Here is a 22,062-nt window from a genome sequence, read left to right as displayed (position 1 = left end):
GTAAATGACTTCCTATAGTACCTGAAGTGGAATTCACAAGCTTTTTTATTACAAATTCAAGCAATGTGATATCTCTGAATAAATCATAGACATAAGGCTAAAGTCAAGCAGAAGATGTTTATTGACAAACTATATAAAAGGTTAAAACAACAATGTAGCCAACTTGAATAGAAAGAAACTGGAAATAAAATGTAATTCGCTGCTATGTTATTTCCCCGGTCATAAAAGTAATGTCAACTGAAATATATGGAATCAGGTACATGTGTATCTTTAATGTTGGGGGTTATGGTTGTTACGTTTAAAAAAAATCTTAAATTAGTGAATATCTTAATTTTTTTTCAGCATCGAGTGCGCGCACGTCACGTTCAGACCCGTGCGTGCTTTACGTTCTGCAGACACGCGCAATGATAGCCGGAAGCATCGATGGGAGGAAAATAAAAATCGATTAAATCCACTGTAATTCGCGAGTGTAAACCTCTCACCTACTGTTCTTTTCGCGACCGTAGGCTCGAATTTATCAGGCTTCTGCACTGCCACTGTACCGGAGGGGACGGTAGAGAGCAGAGGAGCTGCTCCATTTGAACGAAGTTGCTCGGTAGGGGTTTAGCTGACGTGTGGAGAAGTTGAGACAGCCAGAGAGCAGATAAACAAACATAAACAAGCAGGGATCAGCTGAGCGCCTGTCCGAACCGAACCAGCAGCACGGAGAGGTGCCAGGGAGAGCGGGTTTCCTCTGTTGAGCCCAAGAATGATCCACAGGAGACCGTGACTTACACTGATACTAGCTCCATGTCAACTGTCAACACTGGCACACAAAGAATTTCGGAAGCACAACACGAGGACCAGCCATAGGCTTTAGCAGAAAACCCACTGCTCCTGTCACTGTCTGTTTGTCAAGACATAGCTAGGCTAACATGGACAGCCAATGAGTTTACCTTCCAGTGTCCAGCTGTAACGAAACGAATATACATTACAGTGCAAGGAGACAGAGGTAAACACTTTTCATTAACTTTGCTTTTTCCCCCATAAAGGGCCTGCGAACTAAAGCACTGACCTGAGCTAGCTTGGCAGGCCACATATCCTGTTTGTGTTTGAATTCCCTATGTGTCGTTCAGTTTAGCAGAAGAGTTGTTATCTGTTCAGGTTTTGCTGTTTATTTTGTCCTGGCGTTTTCTAGAGACTAATGCCAATACAAACAAAGCTAACAGATTCAGGGTGTTTGCTGCAGAGTCAACTGTTATGAAATTAAAAATACATGAAGTCCAAGTAGAATCTTGACAATAATATTAAGCTAAAATTTTTTTCTCTCTTCTGGACCCATCCACCTGCCTACCTACCTACCTACCTTTCACTAATCTGTGGTCACTGGTGTCAGAAGTGGGATTAACATGGCCCATCAGGCAACCCCTAGTTCACAGAAGGCCCTGATGATGGAGCTGAAGTCTCTGCAGGACCAGCCGGTGGAGGGCTTCCGCATCACTCTGGTGGAGGAGTCTGACCTCTACAACTGGGAAGTGGCCATCTTCGGGCCCCCAAACACCCTGTATGAGGGAGGCTACTTTAAGGTCAGACAAAACTTTGTCATACCAATTTATGAATTCAGAAAGGGCAAAGCAGAGCTCCATGTTTAGATAGTGAGGTATGTTCATGAAGCTAATTTAGATCCAGCAGCAACAGATTATATACAAGTATATAGTGCAGCTTTGTTCCTGGGCAAGTTTTCTTTTCCAAAATAGGATATGCACTCAGCGACTTATAGTGTTTATACCGTTCAGTTTTGGGTGACATTGTCATAAATGTGTAATTTCAATTATATGCTCATTTGTGAGGACAGTGTTAGATGTGGTGTTGTACTGCATTAAATTATATTGAGAGGTTTTCATAATTGTTTTTCTTTCCATTTACATGCATGAGGGGGGGGTATTAGAAATACGTCTGAATAAATGCCAGTCCAGTGGAACACCAGTACTAACTATGACCTGAGTGCTAAAATCTATATAACCTCTCTATGACAGTGTGAAAAAAAACCTTGATCATAACCTTCATAACAGAAGTAGAATTTATGGCAGAGCTGTTGTATTGGATCGTATTAGATTGATATCAGATGGCCTTAGATTTGTGATCTGCAGCCATTTCTTTTTTCTTTTTTTTTCTTCAGTCTTTCTCCCCTGTCCCTCCACTCTCCTTGTCCAGCCTTCTCCCCCCCCTCACTGTATGATGGTTGTGCTTCAGATGGCTATTTTTAGCTCTGAGACTGATATAAATGGCACCTCAGCACAGAGAAAGAGTAAGAGAAGGGCATGATGAGACTCATCTTCATTTCTTTCATGTTACTTATTCAGTAAATCATCTAGAATATGCGGTACAGTGGGCGCCCGCATGCAAGTTGGGGCAATGCAGAAGATGCTGTAGCTCTCCAGGAATGCCAAAATAATACAGAGCAGGTGTTGCCATCTACTCTTGTAGTTAGCCTCTGTTGATTACCTTACGTTTAGCCTTTTAGCCTTAACAGAGACATCCTTGTGTTATCTCTTATCACACCAAGCCAAATCAATTTTATTTATAAAGCCTTGGATCACAAGTTTGTTTCAGAGGGTTTTTACACTCTGTACAGCATATTATATTACACCCCCTATCCTTAGACTCTGGGGTCACATAAGGAAAACTTCCACACATAAAATTAAACTTCAAGAGGTAAAAAATGGGAGAGACCTCAGAGCAACTGAGGAGGATCCATCTTTGAGTACAGTTAGACATGCAATAGGTGCCATTGGTGAGAAGTGAAGTTCACCCTGGACAGGTTTACAGTCCATTATACAGCTAACAAATTCAAACACACACACACACATTCATGGGCAATTTAGAGTTTCCGATAAAACTAAGCAGTACACCTTTTAAATTCGAGGTCCCAGTCTGCTGACACCATCAAACCCAGTACCTTCTTGCTTTGAGGCAAACAGTGCTTTCCCCTGAACCACATTATTACAAATAAGCTGACTTGTTGAGTCTGGTATATTACAGAAAGAAAAGCGTTTGCTGTTACACTTTTCCGGTGTAACTGACCTATATAAAATATTTAATAGTATAACTATGTTACTTGGTGACCTGCATGGCTCCTGTAGTGCATACCATGCATAGTTCATGCGCCTGGGATGTGTCTATATTTCAGTATGGAAACTGATAGATATTGGACATCAGTTCATGGCAGTGTGTCATGACATCTGTGTTTTTAATGTCCCAAGGCTGCAGCAGTGCGGTGACTAGTTGCGGAGTAATGATAGTCCTATCTCAATGGCAGCAGGTCAATGAGAGCTGGGGAGTGTTACACACACCCAAGCCTACAAGCCTTTCACCTAGATAATTGCACAATACTTTTGGCAAGAAAACTAAAAACCAGAAGCACCTAATGTTATGTCAGGTAATTTTTGGCTTTAAAATGTGTCAGCTGAAGTTTAAAAGTTCTCAGCTGGTGCACAGTGTGATTGTAGGCTTGGCACAGTGTGCATTTCTCTGTGGTGAACTACTCCAAATGAAGGGGTACGGGAAGTCACTATGGTTGAATTCTTGTTATTAATCAACTAGTGAGGCTAGAAAAGTCTGTCAAGAGAGGGTTTATTTTTATTGCAGTATTACAGTCTGGCTTGATCAGTGAAAAGAATCCAACTTGGACAGATCTGATCTCTCCAGTATGGACACATGGAATCTGTCCATACCAGGGTTTAGCGAAAAGCAGCTGTTCTTAACCTTTCCGGTCTCTGAGGCTTATAATGAAGTTAATAGTTATTTGCATCTCCTAGAACACAACGAGGCAACGAGACAACATGAAGGAAGAATTTATTTTGTCTTAGTAGAGAAAGCATGCATTGCACAGTTTATAAACATGTGTTTTTGGTTTATTTGGATTTATGAAATTAATTTTTTTCACAGTTCACATATCACTGTGCTGCACCAGTGATACTGCCAAAGCATCAACTCACATCTCCCCGGGGTCTCAGGCCTGAGGGACTCTCTGTAAAACACGTCAAAAACTGTCAACCTCTGTTTGTTCTCCCAGGCTCACATCAAGTTTCCAGTTGACTACCCATACTCCCCACCAACCTTCCGCTTCCTCACCAAGATGTGGCACCCCAACATTTATGAGGTAAAACATTTTTGTGTTTGTCATTAAATGATTTTACACGCTTTTTGTGACCATTATTATGATAATTTTGGCTTTTATATTATTAATAAAATGGCACCACTCCACTTTCTTCTCTCTCCAGAACGGGGATGTGTGCATCTCCATCCTGCACCCTCCTGTTGATGACCCTCAGAGCGGGGAGTTGCCCTCTGAAAGGTGGAACCCCACCCAGAATGTCAGGTAACTTGCCACAAAACTTCTGGTTTGGTTGTTTTTTCATAGCTAAACTGCTTTTAAAAAATGAAGGGAACACATGAATCACAAATCGAATTTTGATGAACAAATTATTCAAGTTGAAAGTCTTTACTGATGTACATTGTATAATTTGTTGAGAACAAAATGATGTAACAACGGTTAATGGAAACCAAAATCTTCAGCCCATTGAGGGCTGGAATCACAATTACACCGAAAATCAAAGTAAAAAATTGGAATCAAAGGCTGATCCAACTTGCGTAAATTTCATCACGGCAACTCATAATGTGAATCAGTAGTGTGTATGGCCCCCGCTTGCCTGTATGCACTCCCAACAACGTCTGGGCATGCTCCTGATGAGTCGGCGGATGTTGTTCTGGGGGATCTCCTCCCAGACCTGGATCAGGGCATCAGTGAGCCCCTGGACAGTCTGTGGCTGTACTTGGCAGCGTGGGATGCACCGATACATAACGTCCCATACGTGATCAATTGGATTGAGGTCAGGGGAACGTGAGGGCCAGTCAATGGCATCAATGCCTTCGTCATCCAGGAACTGCCTACACACTCTGGCCACATGAGACACATGAGGCATTGTCTAGCACCAGGGGGCCCCAGGTCCCACTGCAACAGCATAAGGTCTGACGATCGCTCTGAGGATTTCATCCCAGTACCTAACAGCAGTCAGGGTACCGTTGGCTGTGACATGGAGGACTGTGCGACCCTCCCCAGACCATCACTGACCCACCACCAAACCGGTCATGCTGGATGATGTTACAGGCAGCATAACGTTCACCATGGCATCTCCAGACTCTTTCACGCCTGTCACATGTGCTCAGTGTGAATCTGCTCTCATCTGTGAAGAGAACAGGGCGCCAATGGCAGGCCTGCCAATTCTAGTGTTCTCTGGCGAATGCCAATCGAGGTGCACGGTGCTGGGCTGTGAGCATCGGTCCCTCATGGAGTCTGTTTCTGACAGTTTGGTCAGAAACATGCACACCAGTAGCCTGCTGGAGGTTATGTTGTAGGAGTGCTCCTCCTGGTCCTCCTCACACAAAGGAGCAGGTACCGGTCCTGGTGCTGGGTTGATGCCCTTCTACGGCCCTGTCCAGCTCTCCTCGTGTAACGGCCGATCTCCTGGTATCTTCTCCATGTTCTTGAGACTGTGCTGGGAGACACAGCAAACCTTTTTGCAACCACACGTATGGATGTGCCATCCTGGAGGAGCTGGACTATCTGTGCGACCCGATTGGGATTGGGCTGCAGGTACCTCCTCATGCTACCAGTAGTGACAAGGATACTAGCAAAACCCAAAACTAGAGAAGAATCAGTCAGGAAGGATCAGGACAGAGCAATTGTCTGTGGCCACCACATGCGAAACCATTCCCTTTTCGGGGTTGTCTTGCTTTTGCCTCTCCATTGCACCTGTTGTCACTTTCATTTGCACCAAAGCATGTGAAATTGATTCACAATCATTTGTGCTTCCTCAATGGACAGATTGATATCCCTGAAGTTTAACTGTCTTGGTGTTATACTGTGATGATTAAGTACATATATATATGTACACACACACACACACACACACACACACACACACACACACACACACACACACACACACACACATATATATATACCTCCTCTCTCAGGCTTCTCTCTGGAGCTTTGTTGTGATATCACAAAGTTACAGAAGTCCTGATGGCTCATTTTAAGCCTCAGTTTCTGAACACAAGCTGTGTGCATTTCTCTGTGGACTGAGTGCTTTAATACTTTCACAGTATTAATTTAGCACCTAGACTTAATCAAAAAAGACATGGAAATCTCACTTTAAGGGACTTTTTAAAAAATATTTAAATAATTAAATTGAAATTCTCCAACATAGACTATAGGATAAGAAAGCTGAGGTAAAGGACTTGCTATGCCCTTCTACAGACAGAACAAATTTTGAAATCTGAAAAACATGAGCAGTATAGCATAATTCACCAATTCTGCAAAATCAAGAACAGTGTAAATTAACAGTTCACTTTTAGCAGTCCTTTGTTCTGTGTGACCTCTAAAGACCGAGGCACTGCTTCTGCAGGGTAGTGTTCAGAAGTTCTTTTAAATTTAGCAAGTCAGCAAGATAGATTTTTTCCAGGAGTAGAGATAAAGTGCTGAGTCTGTATTTGAAAGTCTAGGCAGATTGGCTGTAGCATGTAACTGAGATTACTATAGTTTCAAAAATTGTGTAGTTTTTTTTTTCATACAATGACAGATCTGATATTTGAGTGTCCTTATTTTCTGTTTGTCTGTGGCTCTGCGTGGTGATCAGGACTATCCTGCTTAGTGTGATCTCACTGCTCAATGAGCCCAACACATTCTCTCCAGCCAATGTGGATGCCTCTGTCATGTTTCGCAAATGGAGGGACAGCAAAGGCAAGGACAAGGAGTATGCAGAGATTATCAGGTAATAACCACTATCCATGTACAGACAAACATGTGCTTACACCAAAGAATTACAGTATATTGCTGTCCTGCAGCAGCCCAGAAAAATGTTTATAATTTGGAAATCACCCCAAAAAGACGTTATTCCTTTTGGCCCACAGGAAGCAAGTGATGTCAACAGCAGCAGAGGCTGAGCGCGATGGCGTCAAAGTCCCAACCACACTGGCAGAGTACTGCGTCCAGACCAGAGTTCCCTCCCAGGACAGCAGTTCAGACCTTCTTTATGATGACCTCTACGACGACGACATGGAGGAGGAGGATGAAGAAGAAGACGAGAGTGAGATGGAGTCTGTAGGTGAAGCCGGGGGGCTCAGCGCCGTGGAGGACGGCGGGACGTCCACCAGACGATATGACAACCAGGACGACTCTGGCAATGAAGACTCATGATGATCTGGATAATAACTCCGCCCTGCCAACTCCCCACCACCCTCCTTCTTTTCTGTTTTACGTTAGAATTTTGTGTGTGTGTGTGTGTGTGTGTGTGTGTGTGTGTGTGTGTGTGTGTGTGTGTGTGTGTGTGTGTGTGTGTGTGTGTGTGTGTGTGTGTGTGTGTGTGTGTGTGTGTGTGTGTGTGTGTTTGCACATACAGTGGGGTCAAAAGTCTACTGCCAAAAACTTTTCATCATTTATTAAACTAATACCAATAATTGGTCAAACTATAATTCTCAAACACTCTTACATACATTTTCAGCAAAAGTTTGTTGGTACTTTTTTCACTGAACGTCAGATTTGGTGTTTCCACCGTTTGCCTTAATTACAGCTTGCACTCTGTCCAGCATGAAATATTTTGCAGAGTTTGAAATAATTCTAGCACCGTTAGTGAGAACGCTGAGAGTGTTTCTGATGTTGCATTACATTTCGCATTTTTAATGGTCCCATTGAGGAGGCTGAGGATCTTCCGCCACACTGATTTAAACCAGACATGATGGCATGCCTCTGCAGAGTAGAGGAGTATTAGTCTATGGTGAGCAAGTGATTAATCATGTGCAAGTTACAGACTCCAGATGAGGCAAAAGATCCTCACACCTGAATATTTAAGTCCCTGTTTTATTACTCTCTCATACAACCAACTCCTCACATACTGTACTGTAAGTTTTTTGGTTGCAATCATGACATTTCTTTTTTCTTGTGTAAACAAGAGTTTCAACAATGAAACTGCAGTATTATTCAGTCCATGCTAAACCATTAGACATATTTTGCCTTTAAAGAAAATGCTCTGGCAACTGCTACAGTTTGTCTTTTAACCATAGTTTTGGAGTAGGACTTTCTTTGTTGACTTTGGATCTTGGATCCAGATGTTATTCTGTCTGATAAAGATGCTGGCTTTATACCATGGTGCCCTCTCTAGGTCTGTCTGCTCCTTGTTTCGATAAAAACAAATTTGTAAAAAGTATTTCCAGCCTTTTTTCGTGTTTAGACATTACCAGTAGTAACAGTTTACAGACCACAATAATTAACATTGTGTAGGAGGTCATATGTGTTAATATTTGAGTTATACTGCATACTTGGTGATGCAATGATTTTTAGAAAATTTTGCCATTACATATACCTGCAATTAATTATAAGCATTTCCTAAAGATAAAACTTGCATGTATTAGTTCTAAATAATGTAGTCTTTATTTGAAAACCATCCGCAAAGTAAACAACTTGTCTTAGTTTTTGATAAATGATGAAAACAAACTGTCCTTGTGGTGGTCTCTTGAACCCCACTGTAGCTGGCCGGCTCTTTGTCTGCTAGCCCTTGTCAGGTTGTATGGTTTTGTGTTACAAGATTGGCTCTATCCACCGTGTCTTCACTTGTTGCTGTTTTTTATGTACTTTTCTTGTTTAGTTGGTTGACATTCTGTCCTCCCTCACTTGTCCCTTGTATTCTCTGGGATGCCTCAGACAGTCTGGCTAATGGACACTTTGCTGTTTGGCTCATTAACCAGATGATGCACTGGCCAGCTTGTCTTGTCACTGTCCATCAGTGTGTCCTGTGGCAGAATATCTCTGTCCCTCTCACGCCTGTCTGTTCGACTTTGATGCAATCAACTTAAACTTGGAAACACAGGCTCTGCTGTGACTCCACCTTCTTGGACTCACCTTCAGTAGTGTTCATCACAACTGTTCCCTCACAATTACTCAAAACAACGTCATTTGTTTGGGGGTGAACAAGGTTAAGACCTTTTCTCACATCGCCTCCTACACCTCTCTCTGCCTCTTAAACCTCAGGGCCTCAATAGACTTTCACTGAGAGAAAAAAAAACAGTCAAAGAGAAACTTAAAACACAAACTGCTCCTCACCTCCACCTCTTCTTTCTTATTTTCTGCATCACTGGGTGTTATTAGAGGGCAGAGAGTGAACTGAAAGTCTCCAATCCCACCGCCAGCGTGTTTACACGTGACTGAGTGTTGCTGTTGGTCCTGATTAGGGTCCTTTAAGTTGTTTTATTCTTGGTAGGCTAGAGACAAATTTAAAAAATCAAAATTCACCTGTAGGGACTTTGTCCTCAAGGCAGTGCTCACATAATGTTGCAATAGATGTGAAAATGTTACGTTTTGCGCTGTGACTCCAACTTATGCTTCAGTGCAACTTAGTGAAAATTGGACGTTGTTACTGTGCTACACCACATCCAGAGTCTGTTGATCAACAGGGATAAAATCAACATGCAGCTTAGCTACACAATTGCATTTGAATGAATATGACACTGATTGCCTGTTATCTGTGTGTGTGTGTGTGTGTGCGTGTGCGTGTGTGCGCGTGTGTGTGTGCGCGCGCGTGTGCATGTATGTGTGTGTGTGTCTACATTTACGATTCATCTATTGACTGCGATGTCAGGGTTTTCTTGTTCCTGTCTCTGTGGAACTGGTGCAGAGGTCTGTCACACAAGTGAGTTTGCCCATATGACCTTTTGGACTTTGTCCAGTTGAGAAAACATTCAGTGTGTTTGCACTGTGTTCTAGTGCTGTTTTGGGAGGCCTGAACTGGCTGAGGATTTGACTGAGCACCCTCTGAGTATTAAACTTCTGAACGCACTGAACAGCATAATGTGACTAATATTACTTGTACGGCATCAAGTAAACCGCACGTTTGAGCTGTGTGTTAATGGTTGTCGGTATCAATCTGTTGCCCCTGTTGACACACAATGGAGCACTGGGGCAAACCTTTGATTCACGTGGCTGGATTTTATGCCAAGGAAACCAAGTACAGCCCCACAACCTCTCATTTTAAAGACTATGGAGCAATGGATGCATGTAGTGGATTAAACGCTGTTTGGATAAACTCTTAAAGAGATTCCTTTTGGATTTTAATGTGAAGCCAAAGGAGTGAAACATTTCTCCCGGCCCTGTGTTTTGCCGGCTTGGATTCTGTAGAGGACGGGGAGAGGAAATCCACTCCTGAACCGGATCTTAAATGGATTTGATATCAAGGCACAGCAGGAAGTGGATTGATGCCAGAGATTCTGAACTTTTATTGATGTGGTCACCATTTTTTGCCCATTCCACACCATATACAGAGGTAGAATACATCGTCAGTAACAGAAAGTACCAATCTCATGTGTACCTGCTAGAGGAATAGTTTGACATTTGGGGAAGTACATTTATTCACTTTCTGGTGGAGAGTTGGAAAAGAAGATCAATACCACTCTTCATGTATGTCCGTTAAGTGTATGAAGTGAAGACCAGCAGCTGGTTAGCTTAGCTTAGCACAAAGATTCCAGTCACAGCTAGCCTGGCTGTGTCCAGCAGTAAAAAAATCTGCCTGCCAGCACCCATTAAGCTCACTGATTGATATCTCATTTGTTAAATCCGTACATAAACTGAGATGAAAAAATGACCATTCGTCATTTTACAGGGGTTATGTGCTGAACTATGTCTGGGCTGGGAATAGTAACTACCTGGAGTCCCCACTGGTAGCTGGAAAACTGGTTAGAGCCAAAAAATAATACATCACATAAACCACCATAAAACAACTTTGGTTTTGGTACGGATTAAACAAATGAGATGTAACATGTTAATTACTGAGCTTTAGAGGTGCTGGTAGGCTGATTTTGGTACCACAGGTCAGAGCCAAGCTAGCTGTTTCCCCCTTTATCGAGTCTTCATGCTAAGTTAAACAAACCAACTGATAACTATAGTTTTATGTTTAACAGATCTAATTAATCTAATAATCTAATCTAACAAATTTAACTCTCTGACAGAAAGTGAATATGCATATTTTTAAAAATATTGAACTATTCTTCAATATACATATGAAGCTACAGTCAGCAGCTGGTTAGCTTAGCTTATCACAAAGACTGGAACAAGGAAAACGGCTAGACTGCCTCTGTTCAAAAGTAACAAAATCCACCTACCAGCACCTTTTAAGCTCACTAATTAAGACATTATGTCTGTAAAACCTGTAACATAAATATGACAAGTTTTATGTTTTAACAGGGATTCTGTGCCAGGCTATTTCTTGGCTAGGAGCAGTGAGTTTCTGAAGTCTACCTTCTCACAGAACCAGGCCAGTTGTTTCCCCGTTTTCCAGTCTTGGTGCTAAGCTAAGCTAAGATAACCGGCAGCTTCATATTTCATAGAGGGGTATCAGTCTTTTCACATAACTCAGCAAGCAATGAAGCGTATCTCCCAAAATATTGAATTATTGCTTTAAAGCCAAGGTTTTGCCTGCTAACGCAAAGTAAAAATCTGAATCTGCATCATTGTTTTTGTTAGTGTTAAGTATAGGCGTAGTGTAGCCCTTATGATAGCAATTTGATGATTGGTTTAGAGCTCTTCAATATTAGAACCCTCCACTCTTTTACTTAATGGTATGCCTTGTTTGTATAATGAGCGCAGGTGGAGAAAAGCTAAGGAGGCCTTTTGAGGGAAGAGAGCCACCAACTATTATTATATTAACTATTATTATCTCTGAGGGATGAGGAAAATTCCTAAACTCAACCTATACTCGCTTCAAAGGACCGCAGTCTAAGATGTAGAGATGTTATTCCATACACACTGTTACATACAAAAGACTGAATGAAATCATTAAGTTCATTTAATCTGTGTGTGTGTGTGAGCATGTGTGTCCACAAGTGTGTATTATTTGAAGTGTGGGTCAACACTGTGAGGTCCACTTGAGGCCTTCACATAGTCACACATTTAATGGACTGAACTGTCCACAATGCTACCACAACGTGTCCACACCAATTGATGTTAATGCTGTTCTTGTTGGTTTCTTCTTTGATTTTATTTCATTTTTTTCCTCAACATTTTGTGTTTGTGAGGATGCAAATGTCACTCATAAAGTTTCTATTGTAAAAAAAAAAATACATTGTTGGGTTTGTTTGCGATACGGCTTTGATATCTGTTGCTAAGCCCACATGTCATGGAAAGCAGACAACACAGCGAGCTGGTTTTTGGAGTAAAATTGATATGCAAATGGAGGCGTACAGTTATTGTGGTTAAGTTGGAAAATCATTCAAAATAAAACAGTATGTCATTGAAACCTGATGAAAGGTTTTCACCTTATTCTGCTTATTGGTTTCCACTGCTCACTCCTACATGCTTTAAAGGCTTGCTAGTGTGTTATTGTGGATGTGTTAGCTTATACCATGGTTCATCAAAATTACCAAAAAACGTGGCCCTTGAAGTATCTAGTCATATGTCTCTGAGATTTCTGCCTCCACTCCAATACAATTGACTATTATATTTTTTAAAAATCCTACAGCAACGTGGGTTTCCAAAAATAATGTTCTTGTTACTGTGGAGAATCCATAGGACCATAGTTTTTAACTGGAACTCAGACTTTGTGACACTGTCATATTGTTGCTGCTGAAATGTTTAAAATTTAAAATTTCAATGTTTTAATGCACCTAAAATCACTGTATCTGTACAGCAGGAAATGCCAGTAGCAAGGAGGCAGGTTTTTGTCGTATTTTTGTGAAACAACCCTTTAAAACTTTTTAATGGCCAATTTTATGTAACCTATGGTCCATAATTGCACCTGAATTAAAATTCACTATGACAGTTAGTGCATAGAGATGATGTTAAAAGATATTCCATACTTTATAATAAGATGACATAAAAACTTCTAAGTTGCTCATGAAATGTGTAAACATGAGGAAACTGGTCATTTCAATTCAGAACCATTCATTGTCCTTTATCATTGAAAGAGGAACTTTTATGCTCTGCCAGGCATGAAATTAATTACTGGTTCAATGATGCCCTGATGAGTCTTAAAGCAATATTCCAGCTTTTTCTGCATGTAGAACCGTTTTACTTTATATGTATCTCATGAAAGTCAAATGATACAGGTCACTCACACCTCCACTTACTGTGTTTCCTGTGTCCCTAAAATAGCCAGAAGACATGGTGGTTAATTGAAGTGAGTACTTCCATTATGAGTTGAAAGAGCACATTTGTTTCTTTGTTTGTTGTTCTAATTACTCTTATTTCATCCCTTCAGCAAAGGCCATTAATGTAATTCTGCGGAGTGAAGTCCGGAGTAGAACATGTACCTCCATATAGTACAACGTTGCTGACCATGAGGGTCAAGGTTTTATGTCCCACTTGCATTTCACCCGACTTCCAGCTTTTTAGGTTTATATTGTTTCCATAAAGTATCACTTGATTTCACAGCAGTGCTAGATTGACTGGATAAAAAACATAAGTATTATTATCATGTCCAGGCTCACTTACCTCATCTCAAAATGAGAATCAGACACTGAGCAAACATGAGCCTGTTTGGAAATGGTTTAATTACAAAATGCTACATGAGAAATAGTTTAATATAAAATCTGAAACAAATATGGTTATCCTGATGTTCATTGTTTGACATTTATGATGAGTAAATTCAACTAGAATCATAATAACCATAATAATAGTGTCTCTCATTTTTATTTTCAAACTGAGAACTGTAAGAAAAAAAATAGGACGTCAAAGGTCATATAAGGTGTACTGCTACAGCCTGCAGTGTTGTTGAGCCTACGTTACCAAATGTACAGCACTGTGAAAAAAAAATGTGTTTCTGTCCCCACCCTGTGGCAGCATCTACTGTCTACAATTTATTTTTTATCCACTTACCTTTTCACTTGAGCCATTATACTAAAGAAATTTGTGCCCCAGTATTGGATATTGGCATCTATTCTATTTCTGAGTGTGAGATCCCCTTGCATCTCTGTTCCTCATATTTAAAAAGAAAAAAAAAAAAAAGAAATATTTTAGAATTGAGAAGTAGGAACATTTTTTATTTTGGCTAAATCTGATTCAAACAACAGACAGATAAAACAGTATCACCACAAATGACACATTCTCCTCTTTAGGTCCGTTTGTTTTTACTGACTTCCAGTGGGACTAAGAGGCTGCCTCCTTAATTTAGTTTTAGTTTTTTTACATTCAAAGCAGCAACATCACTAATAAGATTCAAAGACACACAGATAATCATCATTTTGTGAAGTGACTGTGATAAAATCACTAATCTGGTTTGCAATTTTTAATTTCCTTCCTGCTCACCTTTGTTTTGAGTGAAGAAAATCAATTGTGTCTCCACATATGACTGCACACTAGAGACAAAGTCTTTAAACAAAGACAAACAGTAAAAGCAGAAATAGACAGCATCATTAAATTACATTAGTAAAGGCTGTACTTTCACACTGGATGCCAAAATAATGTGGTTCCCGCATACCAGATGACAGTTATTTCCAATCTTGAATTGTCCCCTCAGTAGGGTTTAAATCCCATCATATCACTGTTTGTCCTGCTGAGCCTGTAAGTGCCTTTGTGCTGCTCTCAGTGTGTCCTGCAGATCTTTGTATTGGGCCAGATTGCAAGCCTCCTCCAGCCGGGCCCAGCGGTAGTCCTGGTGCTCGTCAGACAAAGTCACTGCTGTCCCTGGGTCTCTCAGCTCGGCCAGCCAGTACAGCACCTCCTTGGGTCTGCCTTGCACCTCATAGTGCAGCTCCTGCACAAAGTCTTCAATCACCTGCAGGTGCTCTGCACCCAGCCCCGCCTCCTCCTTGGTCTCTCTCAGTGCCGTGGTGAGATCATCCTCACCTGGGTCCACGTGACCTGATGGTGAACAGGTTAAACGCAACAGGCACAAGCAACATTTAATGTCTCTCATATAAAATCTATATTAACAGAACTTAGCTCATTAATATCTGTCATCAACTATATGAGAAATGTACTGTTCTTGAACTTGTAAACACCTTTGGGGGGGGTCCAGTGGTGTTTCCCATAAGAGGTCTGCAGGAGGAGGTACTCGATGTTGTCTGGTGGGGGAATACAGCTGGCTAGACGTCGAAACACTATAAAGCCACAAGCTCTCAGCGCCATCTCCCTGTTTAACAATTTTGCACACAAACAGATTTTGCATTATGTTATGTTACAGATTTACAGAAAACAAGACTATATTGTATTGTAAGGAAAAGATACTTTTAGTAGACCGTCTATTATATCTAGAGTCAGTTTTTAACTGCTGAAATACAGAGAAATTCACCGTCAAGGCAAGTTTCCTAAGGCTTTGAATTCATGCATCTTTTGGTGGAAACATTTAAGAATATTGTTAATTTAAGGAGTAATTTTGTGCCCTTTGTTATTAGATTTTTAAATGTTTACATGTTCACATGATGGGGAGGCATACAAAAATGTTCTTCATGATGATTTGCAAATAACAGGTTATTCAAAACTGTATTTGACAGATTATGTTGACATGTAAACACACAGTTGGTTGTTCAGTTAAAATATGTAAGACTTGATGATGGGTACATTAAAGGGTCAACTATTTTTAAGAGGATTTTGAAATTATTATTCCTGAAATATCTAGTAGAATCGAGGGTACAGCAAAATAAGACAGACAGTTACTATACGGGACATTAACAACAACCCCTATTGATTCTAGCATGCAGGCTCTCCAGTTCAAATCCAACATACTGGCGTCATTCAAGCTTTTGTCTTGTGAATTAACGAATCAAAGTCCAGCAGCGAGCCTGAGACGAGTTTTACAACGCAAGAAGGTCACTATTAAAGGGTCGACCACTGCCAGACTTTTATTATTCTTATCATAGGTATGGTGTCGAACAGATAGAAATGAAATGGCTCCTAAATAATAGTTAGCTCGTTAGCTAGCTTCACTTCTGTGCTTGCACGAACACTAGAGTGACTGGACTTGCTCGGGATGTTATAGTTTCTATCCTCAGTGCGGATGTTTCCACAGAACATGTTCACAGTTTTATCCTTCGTGCACACAGACTGCCAGTCTGACCAGTACTTAGCTACTAATCTTCAAAAATGTCAGCAACTTACGGTCTTTTCACTGTGACAGTGTTTGACTGGTCTCTGTTTGTTTCACAACGACTGAAATCACAGAGGGGCAGGGCGGTGTACTGAGAAATAGGTCCTGCCAATTTTGAAGACACAACAGTTCCGCTTTGCTAAATTGCAGCAGTATTAATGGTAGTAGGATTACTAATGAAATATCCCGTAATAAGTGAAACTAAATATTCAGAATTGGCCATATTCAGGTATATTATATTGTAATAATGTATGGTTATATTATAACGATATAATATGATATATACTCTTATGTTATATTAATTGAGTATTGATATTATTATTGATTATTGTCTTTATTTTTGTAACGACTTAATAAGGCGTTGGGTATATTCATCTGTAATCATTTATTTTTTAAATCAATTGTGTCTTTTGTATGTAAATAGTTACTAATAACTATTGCTGCCCTGCTAATAAATGTGGTGTATTAAAAAGTACAATATTTCCCTCTCAAATGTAGAGGGCTAAAGTACTACTTAGGTACAGTGTTTGAGTGAATGTACTCGGTGACCCAGTTACTTGGATGCAACTGCAGATGAAGATGGTGATAAAAATTTGGATGCAAAACAGGAGACCCAATGAGAATAAAATGCCCAAATAATAATACTTATATTTTAAATAATTAAGTTTAAATAGAGAGATATATCCTTTCGGAAACCTCTCCCAACAACAAGTTAAAACAAATGCTTTTAGGGAAAAAAAATTATTTATTCAATCTAATAGCTGTTGTGCTTGTGAGAGTCAGATAAGATATGTACCCAGTGTAAAGACAGCTTGTGTCTGAAGATAATAGAGATGGGCCCCACTTCCCACACAACCCTTGGCTGTCAGCAGTACAGTTCTTCAGCTTGACAGAGGAGACACTGCTGCTGAGTTTCAAGGTAAATTCCTAAATAGGGGGAAAATGTGTTTTGTATTTTGAGGCAAAAACCAAAAATATATAGAGAGAGGTACAGACAGACAGGCAGGCAGGATGGATGCTTGAACATAACACACTTGGAATTGTAGGAAGGAATTGTATGAATTTAACCTTAAGTCCCTAAAGGCTCACTTGAGGAAAATGTATTGCTCTTGCATAAATAATTATGTTGCTGCTCTGTAGCTCCTTCCTTCATATAATGTAGCTGTCTTTGGTTTAGCCAGAGGCTTCAGGGCATGTGACTTTTGCTGCTGCTACTACTACTGTGCTTACTCAGCCTGCACTGAAGTGCTCATTATTCCACTCCGCTATACATGAATCACACTTGGGGTCAGGTTACCCTGCATTCAGATATTTTTGGTAAATACTGTCACCGAGATTTCACATAGAGACGATGCAGAACTGTGGTCTTTAGATGACTGATTCTTTTGTACAATGATGACAGCCAGATCATTGTTTTATGTCATTTTCTTTGGCCCAACTTTCATGTAGGTCATGTAAGACAATCACTGAACACTTGACGTATGCTACGCTTTTCTAAATTTAGGGAAGACACTACAAAAAAATATTTTTAGGTATAGACATAATTCCACTGTTAAATTGCTAATGGGTCAGGCTTCCTTTAGTCTTTGACAGCTTTTTAAAACATTTTTTTTAATCACAATTCTTATTTTACCCTATAAAATTAGACTGAGATTAGGGATTAATATTGCAAGTCTGAGTGTGTTTGGAGTAGAGCTGATCAGTGCCAAGACATGTCCTTGCTTGAATTCTTGAAGCTGAATGTTCTGGAGGTTTTGTGGACTTAATTTAAGATGACAACTGTGATGGGTGGTGCCAACACAATAATCCCAGTGACAAATCCAAAAGCCACACTTTTCATGTAGTTAAGATTTCAGTGGGAGTTCTCATAGAGAAATACATTACAGTTGTTTTGCTGCACAGAGGGTGATAGCTGCAACCAGTCTTGTGATTTTGTAACGAAAAAAAACTTGCTCCTTTATGATTAATGCTAAATTGTGATATTTCCAGCTTGCCTTCTAAACAGTGTTTCAAAGAGCCATGGAGAAGAAGGAGCAGTCTACAGGAGGGCTTCATTTTGTGGGGAAAAAGGATGAAATGATTGAAGCGAAGCGCTCTTTCAGAACACTGGAGGGTCGGGATATACTGATCATCTACCATCAGGGTGGCTTCTACGCTATGGATTCTTACTGTTATCGTGAGTATAATTCTTCTAGTGTTGAACTCAAAACACCGGCTATTTATAAGAGATAAAAAGTTTGACCATTATGCTTTAGTTTCAAGTCAAATCTCATCATACATGATAAATATATTACAAGCAATTAATCTTCATTCAACGATATATATTTTCATTGGGATCAAGAGTATTGTGGCTGAATGAATACCTTCAGTGAACCACTTTAAAAATGATAGAATATAAGTCCTGTCATGGTACATTTAACACGGCTGGCTTAAAAATTGTTATCCGTAGGACATTTTAGCACATATCACCCTGAAAGTATGTCCAGTCAGCCAAAACGTTAGTGTGCTGTAAACTGTTTGCTTATTCTACAATACACTGATCCTCTATCTTCCCAACAGATGCTGGGGGAATGCTGCAGAATGGAGACATTGAGGTGACGTTTACATTTGACTTAAGAGATTAAAGGTTGCTTTTTGTCTGACCCGCAGGAAAGAAGCCAAAATGCCATTGAAGTCAAAGCCCTGCAGTGTGCTATTTTTTTTGTTATCCCATTGCTGCTTTCACAGGCTAGTCCATCTGCATTTAAAATCCTTTAAGGTAGCTGCCCAGCTATAAGATCAGAAGGAATACTGTAATTATGACATCAAACCTGCATAGCATTAGTATAATCTTATGCAAATATTAAAATGCCAAAGGGTTTAAATGTCCTTCACTTATCATTGTTTACCTACTTTCTTTCAACCCACACAGGAAATTGACGGCAAGCTGTGCATAATTTGTCCGAACCACAAGTACAAGCTCTCTCTTGCCAAAGGGGAGTGCATATACAAGGGCACTGACCCCAGGGAAAAGCCGCCTGTGCCCAGATGGTACTCCAAGGGTGTGAAGCAGCGGACCCACATGGTCACTGAGACCAACGGGGAAGTCTATGTCAAGCTCTCTGAGGGCACAAGCTGGATCGAATCAGACTTCTACCAGGGAGAAAAGGGCAAGGTGGAAAGGGCCAAAGCTGAGGCTGCTGAGAAGAAAACATCTTGATAGTGACACAGATAGATGGAGATGGAATCCCTATAGTCTCCTTTTGACTCCCCTGATCTCCTCTAAATGACTGCATGATGACTGTATGAAGAGGATGTCAGATATTTAATGACATACACTTAGTGCTCCACTTCAACTAATCAGTTTGGCTTGCATGGCCTCAAAATGGGTCTTCTTCTTTCGAGTTCGGGAGTGTTTAGAATTTTAAATAGCTTTACTTGTGGCTGCTTCGTTGTTTACACACATGAAATGTCCTCCTCAAAAGTCAGGTCACATAGTATTTCCATGTTATGTAGATTTTTCTTTCTCAAAACCATCACATAAATAAACTTTTCTTGTGGGTGAATTTTGATTTCTGATTCTCTGTTCTCAAATTGGGCAGTGGAACAAGGTAGCTACATGCCCACACTCGTGTGTCCCTGTGCATTTCAATACTCCTTGTGTATTATGCATACACTGAATGAATCAATAAGATAAAAAGTTTTACTCTGATCAATAATGCCCTAAAGTGGAAAATCATTAATGTGAACCACAATAGTGGCCACTTCTTGTAATATGTATGTCTTCTTATTCCCTCAGATAATATCAGAAAACAAGAATGTCTCGTTGAATAGCAAGCATTTGGGATTTGTGTTGTGAGGTGTTTCTTGTCCACTGGATAGAATTCCCCCAGCGACTGAAAAAAAAACAAAAACAAAGAACCTTGCTGAGGACACAGCAAATCCCTGGGGTTGTTAAAAGGTGTGTTGACAGCAGCTTCAAAAAGGTACTGTGGTTGACTGGAAGGCTCTCCAGTCCTGTCCTCATGGCCAGTTTGCTGCACTAAGGTACAGAATTTCAAGGTTTTGTTGTGAACATCCAACATACAGGTTATTCTGCTTTAAAGGAATAGTCTTGACATTTGACATGAAGCTTGAGTTAGCAGCATTAGCTTAGCATGCAGACTGAAAACAGGAGTTACAGGAGTAATTAGAGCTCTTTAGAAGAGCTGGTAGGTAAATTTTGTTTACCTTTGGACTGAGCTAGTGTAAATGTTCATGCTAAGCTAAGCCGGCTGCTGGCTCGAGCTTCATATTGAACAGACAGATGAGATGAGAGTGGAGTTGATCTTCTCATCTAACTCTTGGCAAGAAAGCAAATAAGTGTATTTCCCAAAATATGAAACTATTCCTTTAATGTACATGATGTCTCCAGTATCTCTAACCCTGACTTTGTTTAATTTTGCTAAGCTGTGATTTTTAATGTGGCATTGTGATGCTCAAAGTAGTACTCAGGAGATTTAGCACTGCACAGCCATAGAATTGGAGAATTGGGACTGGCAAGAAACAGGTTGAAAAAAGAATGATCTAAATTTGTAAAGCAGCGCCTGAGATATAGTAACTTTTAGTTTTAGTCAGTGTGGGTCAAGCTCTGAAAACGCTGCCTCCTGTAATTCCCTTAATGCATCTTGATAATGTCTTCCTGCCTGGAAAAAAACATTGTCTTTAAAACTCAACACTTTTAGTGCATAAAAATTAAATTTAAATTTAAATTTTCAGTCCAATGCAACAATCAGGGTTATTTTCTCAGATATTAGAAAGCTCCCTCCAGAGCCACAGAAAACATTAAACAACTGAGCAGTACTGTTCATGATGACTGAACTGATGTCCATGTGGAAAATCATTGTGAGTGGCCTTTTAAAAATGACTACATCCAAACATTTTGTTCAGCCACAGACAAGCTAAATTACCCATGCTAGGGAAAAAATACATTCATACAAATATTATTATCTCTCTCCTTCTTCACTCAAATTTAACATCATTTAACAAATCTGTCACACAACTTATATCAATTGCAAAAAATCCAAAGGTGGGGTTGTTAATTTATATAATTTCTTAACCATTTGATGTAAATGGCCAAGACAGCCTGTCAGATTCAAATTATTTCTCTGTTTCTGTACCCACAGTGCAGGGTAAAACAGTGACCTGGCACCAGAGCTGAAAATGCCATGGGTTGAGCACACAAGGGCTGGTGAATGATGCTCCTCAGGGCATGAATGATGTTGGTCTCACAACTCACAACACCCTCTGAGGGCCTTGGCCTATGTGACGCTTTTAATACAATCAAGACATGCACAGGGCCCTGGGTTACATGCAACAAGGAGGCTGAGTTACTACACATTAAATATTGAAATATGATTATGTAGTCAAATTGAGAATCTTGATACAAGGCAGAAACCATTATGTGCAAGTGGTCATTTGCAGGAGGTCAAGTAGAAGGCTCTTTGTCAAGATAAAGAGCAAGCTGTCTGGGGAAACTGCTCAGCACAGCTAGTGTCTTATTCCAGTCTGCACTGCATGTAAGCAGCATGGATTTCAAGTGTTGCAGGGCATTCAGACCCAGGGCCTAAACACTCTATTGGTTTTAAGTTTATGCATTATTCATTGAGGCTGTGAATGACACAAGAGGCTTTAAGGCTCAGGCTATTCTTCCTCTCAAAAAGCCTGGAATAATAGGAGTGTAGTTTGTCCAAGAGGAAACTACAGACCTCATTATCACCTTTTATCATTGACAGATTCCCTCAACAAAACACAAACAAAGCCAGTTAAAATACTGTATATTTTCAAGCTGTAGCCTATCATTTACACCTCTCCCCACAGTTATGCCACTTGGCAGTTCTTGCTGTGTTTATTCATGTGTCGGAATTTAGTCCCTGTCTTTGAGATTCACGGACAAGAGACTGGAAGTTAATGGCACACATGAGTGTTGCGCTCA

At 40.3% G+C, this 22,062-nt stretch overlaps 3 protein-coding genes across 4 annotated transcripts; 2 read left to right on the top strand and 1 right to left on the bottom strand.

Moving 5' to 3' along the window:
* The first annotated feature begins 181 nt into the window (after positions 1 to 181).
* Positions 182 to 12,346, top strand: ube2r2 (ubiquitin-conjugating enzyme E2R 2). Its single transcript, XM_056399825.1, has 6 exons — positions 182 to 991; positions 1,376 to 1,565; positions 4,055 to 4,141; positions 4,263 to 4,360; positions 6,681 to 6,815; positions 6,955 to 12,346. Exons 2-6 carry the CDS (start codon positions 1,389 to 1,391, stop codon positions 7,238 to 7,240), a joined length of 783 nt encoding a protein of 260 aa, XP_056255800.1. The 5' UTR covers positions 182 to 991; positions 1,376 to 1,388; the 3' UTR covers positions 7,241 to 12,346.
* A 1,697-nt stretch (positions 12,347 to 14,043) lies between these two features.
* nudt2 (nudix (nucleoside diphosphate linked moiety X)-type motif 2) lies at positions 14,044 to 16,182 on the bottom strand. The gene is made up of 3 exons (XM_056399352.1): positions 16,121 to 16,182; positions 15,025 to 15,155; positions 14,044 to 14,884 (listed from the first exon to the last, which is right to left on the bottom strand). Exons 2-3 carry the CDS (start codon positions 15,149 to 15,151, stop codon positions 14,562 to 14,564), a joined length of 450 nt encoding a protein of 149 aa, XP_056255327.1. The 5' UTR covers positions 15,152 to 15,155; positions 16,121 to 16,182; the 3' UTR covers positions 14,044 to 14,561.
* A 793-nt stretch (positions 16,183 to 16,975) lies between these two features.
* Positions 16,976 to 19,672, top strand: rfesd (Rieske (Fe-S) domain containing). Of its 2 annotated transcripts, none has more exons than XM_056401084.1 (4): positions 16,976 to 17,028; positions 18,099 to 18,285; positions 18,669 to 18,703; positions 19,021 to 19,672. In XM_056401084.1, the coding sequence occupies exons 2-4, from the start codon at positions 18,129 to 18,131 to the stop codon at positions 19,306 to 19,308; spliced, it is 480 nt and encodes a 159-aa protein (XP_056257059.1). In that variant the 5' UTR covers positions 16,976 to 17,028; positions 18,099 to 18,128; the 3' UTR covers positions 19,309 to 19,672. The 2 variants fall into 2 exon arrangements, with proteins under 2 accessions (XP_056257059.1, XP_056257069.1); XM_056401094.1 differs by having other exon boundaries at positions 17,010 to 17,028; positions 18,115 to 18,285.
* Positions 19,673 to 22,062: the final 2,390 nt, after the last annotated feature.

The sequence above is a fragment of the Seriola aureovittata genome, chromosome 2 (assembly GCF_021018895.1).
Source record: "Seriola aureovittata isolate HTS-2021-v1 ecotype China chromosome 2, ASM2101889v1, whole genome shotgun sequence".
Taxonomy (NCBI): domain Eukaryota; kingdom Metazoa; phylum Chordata; class Actinopteri; order Carangiformes; family Carangidae; genus Seriola; species Seriola aureovittata.
This window is presented reverse-complemented; position numbering and strand designations above follow the sequence as displayed.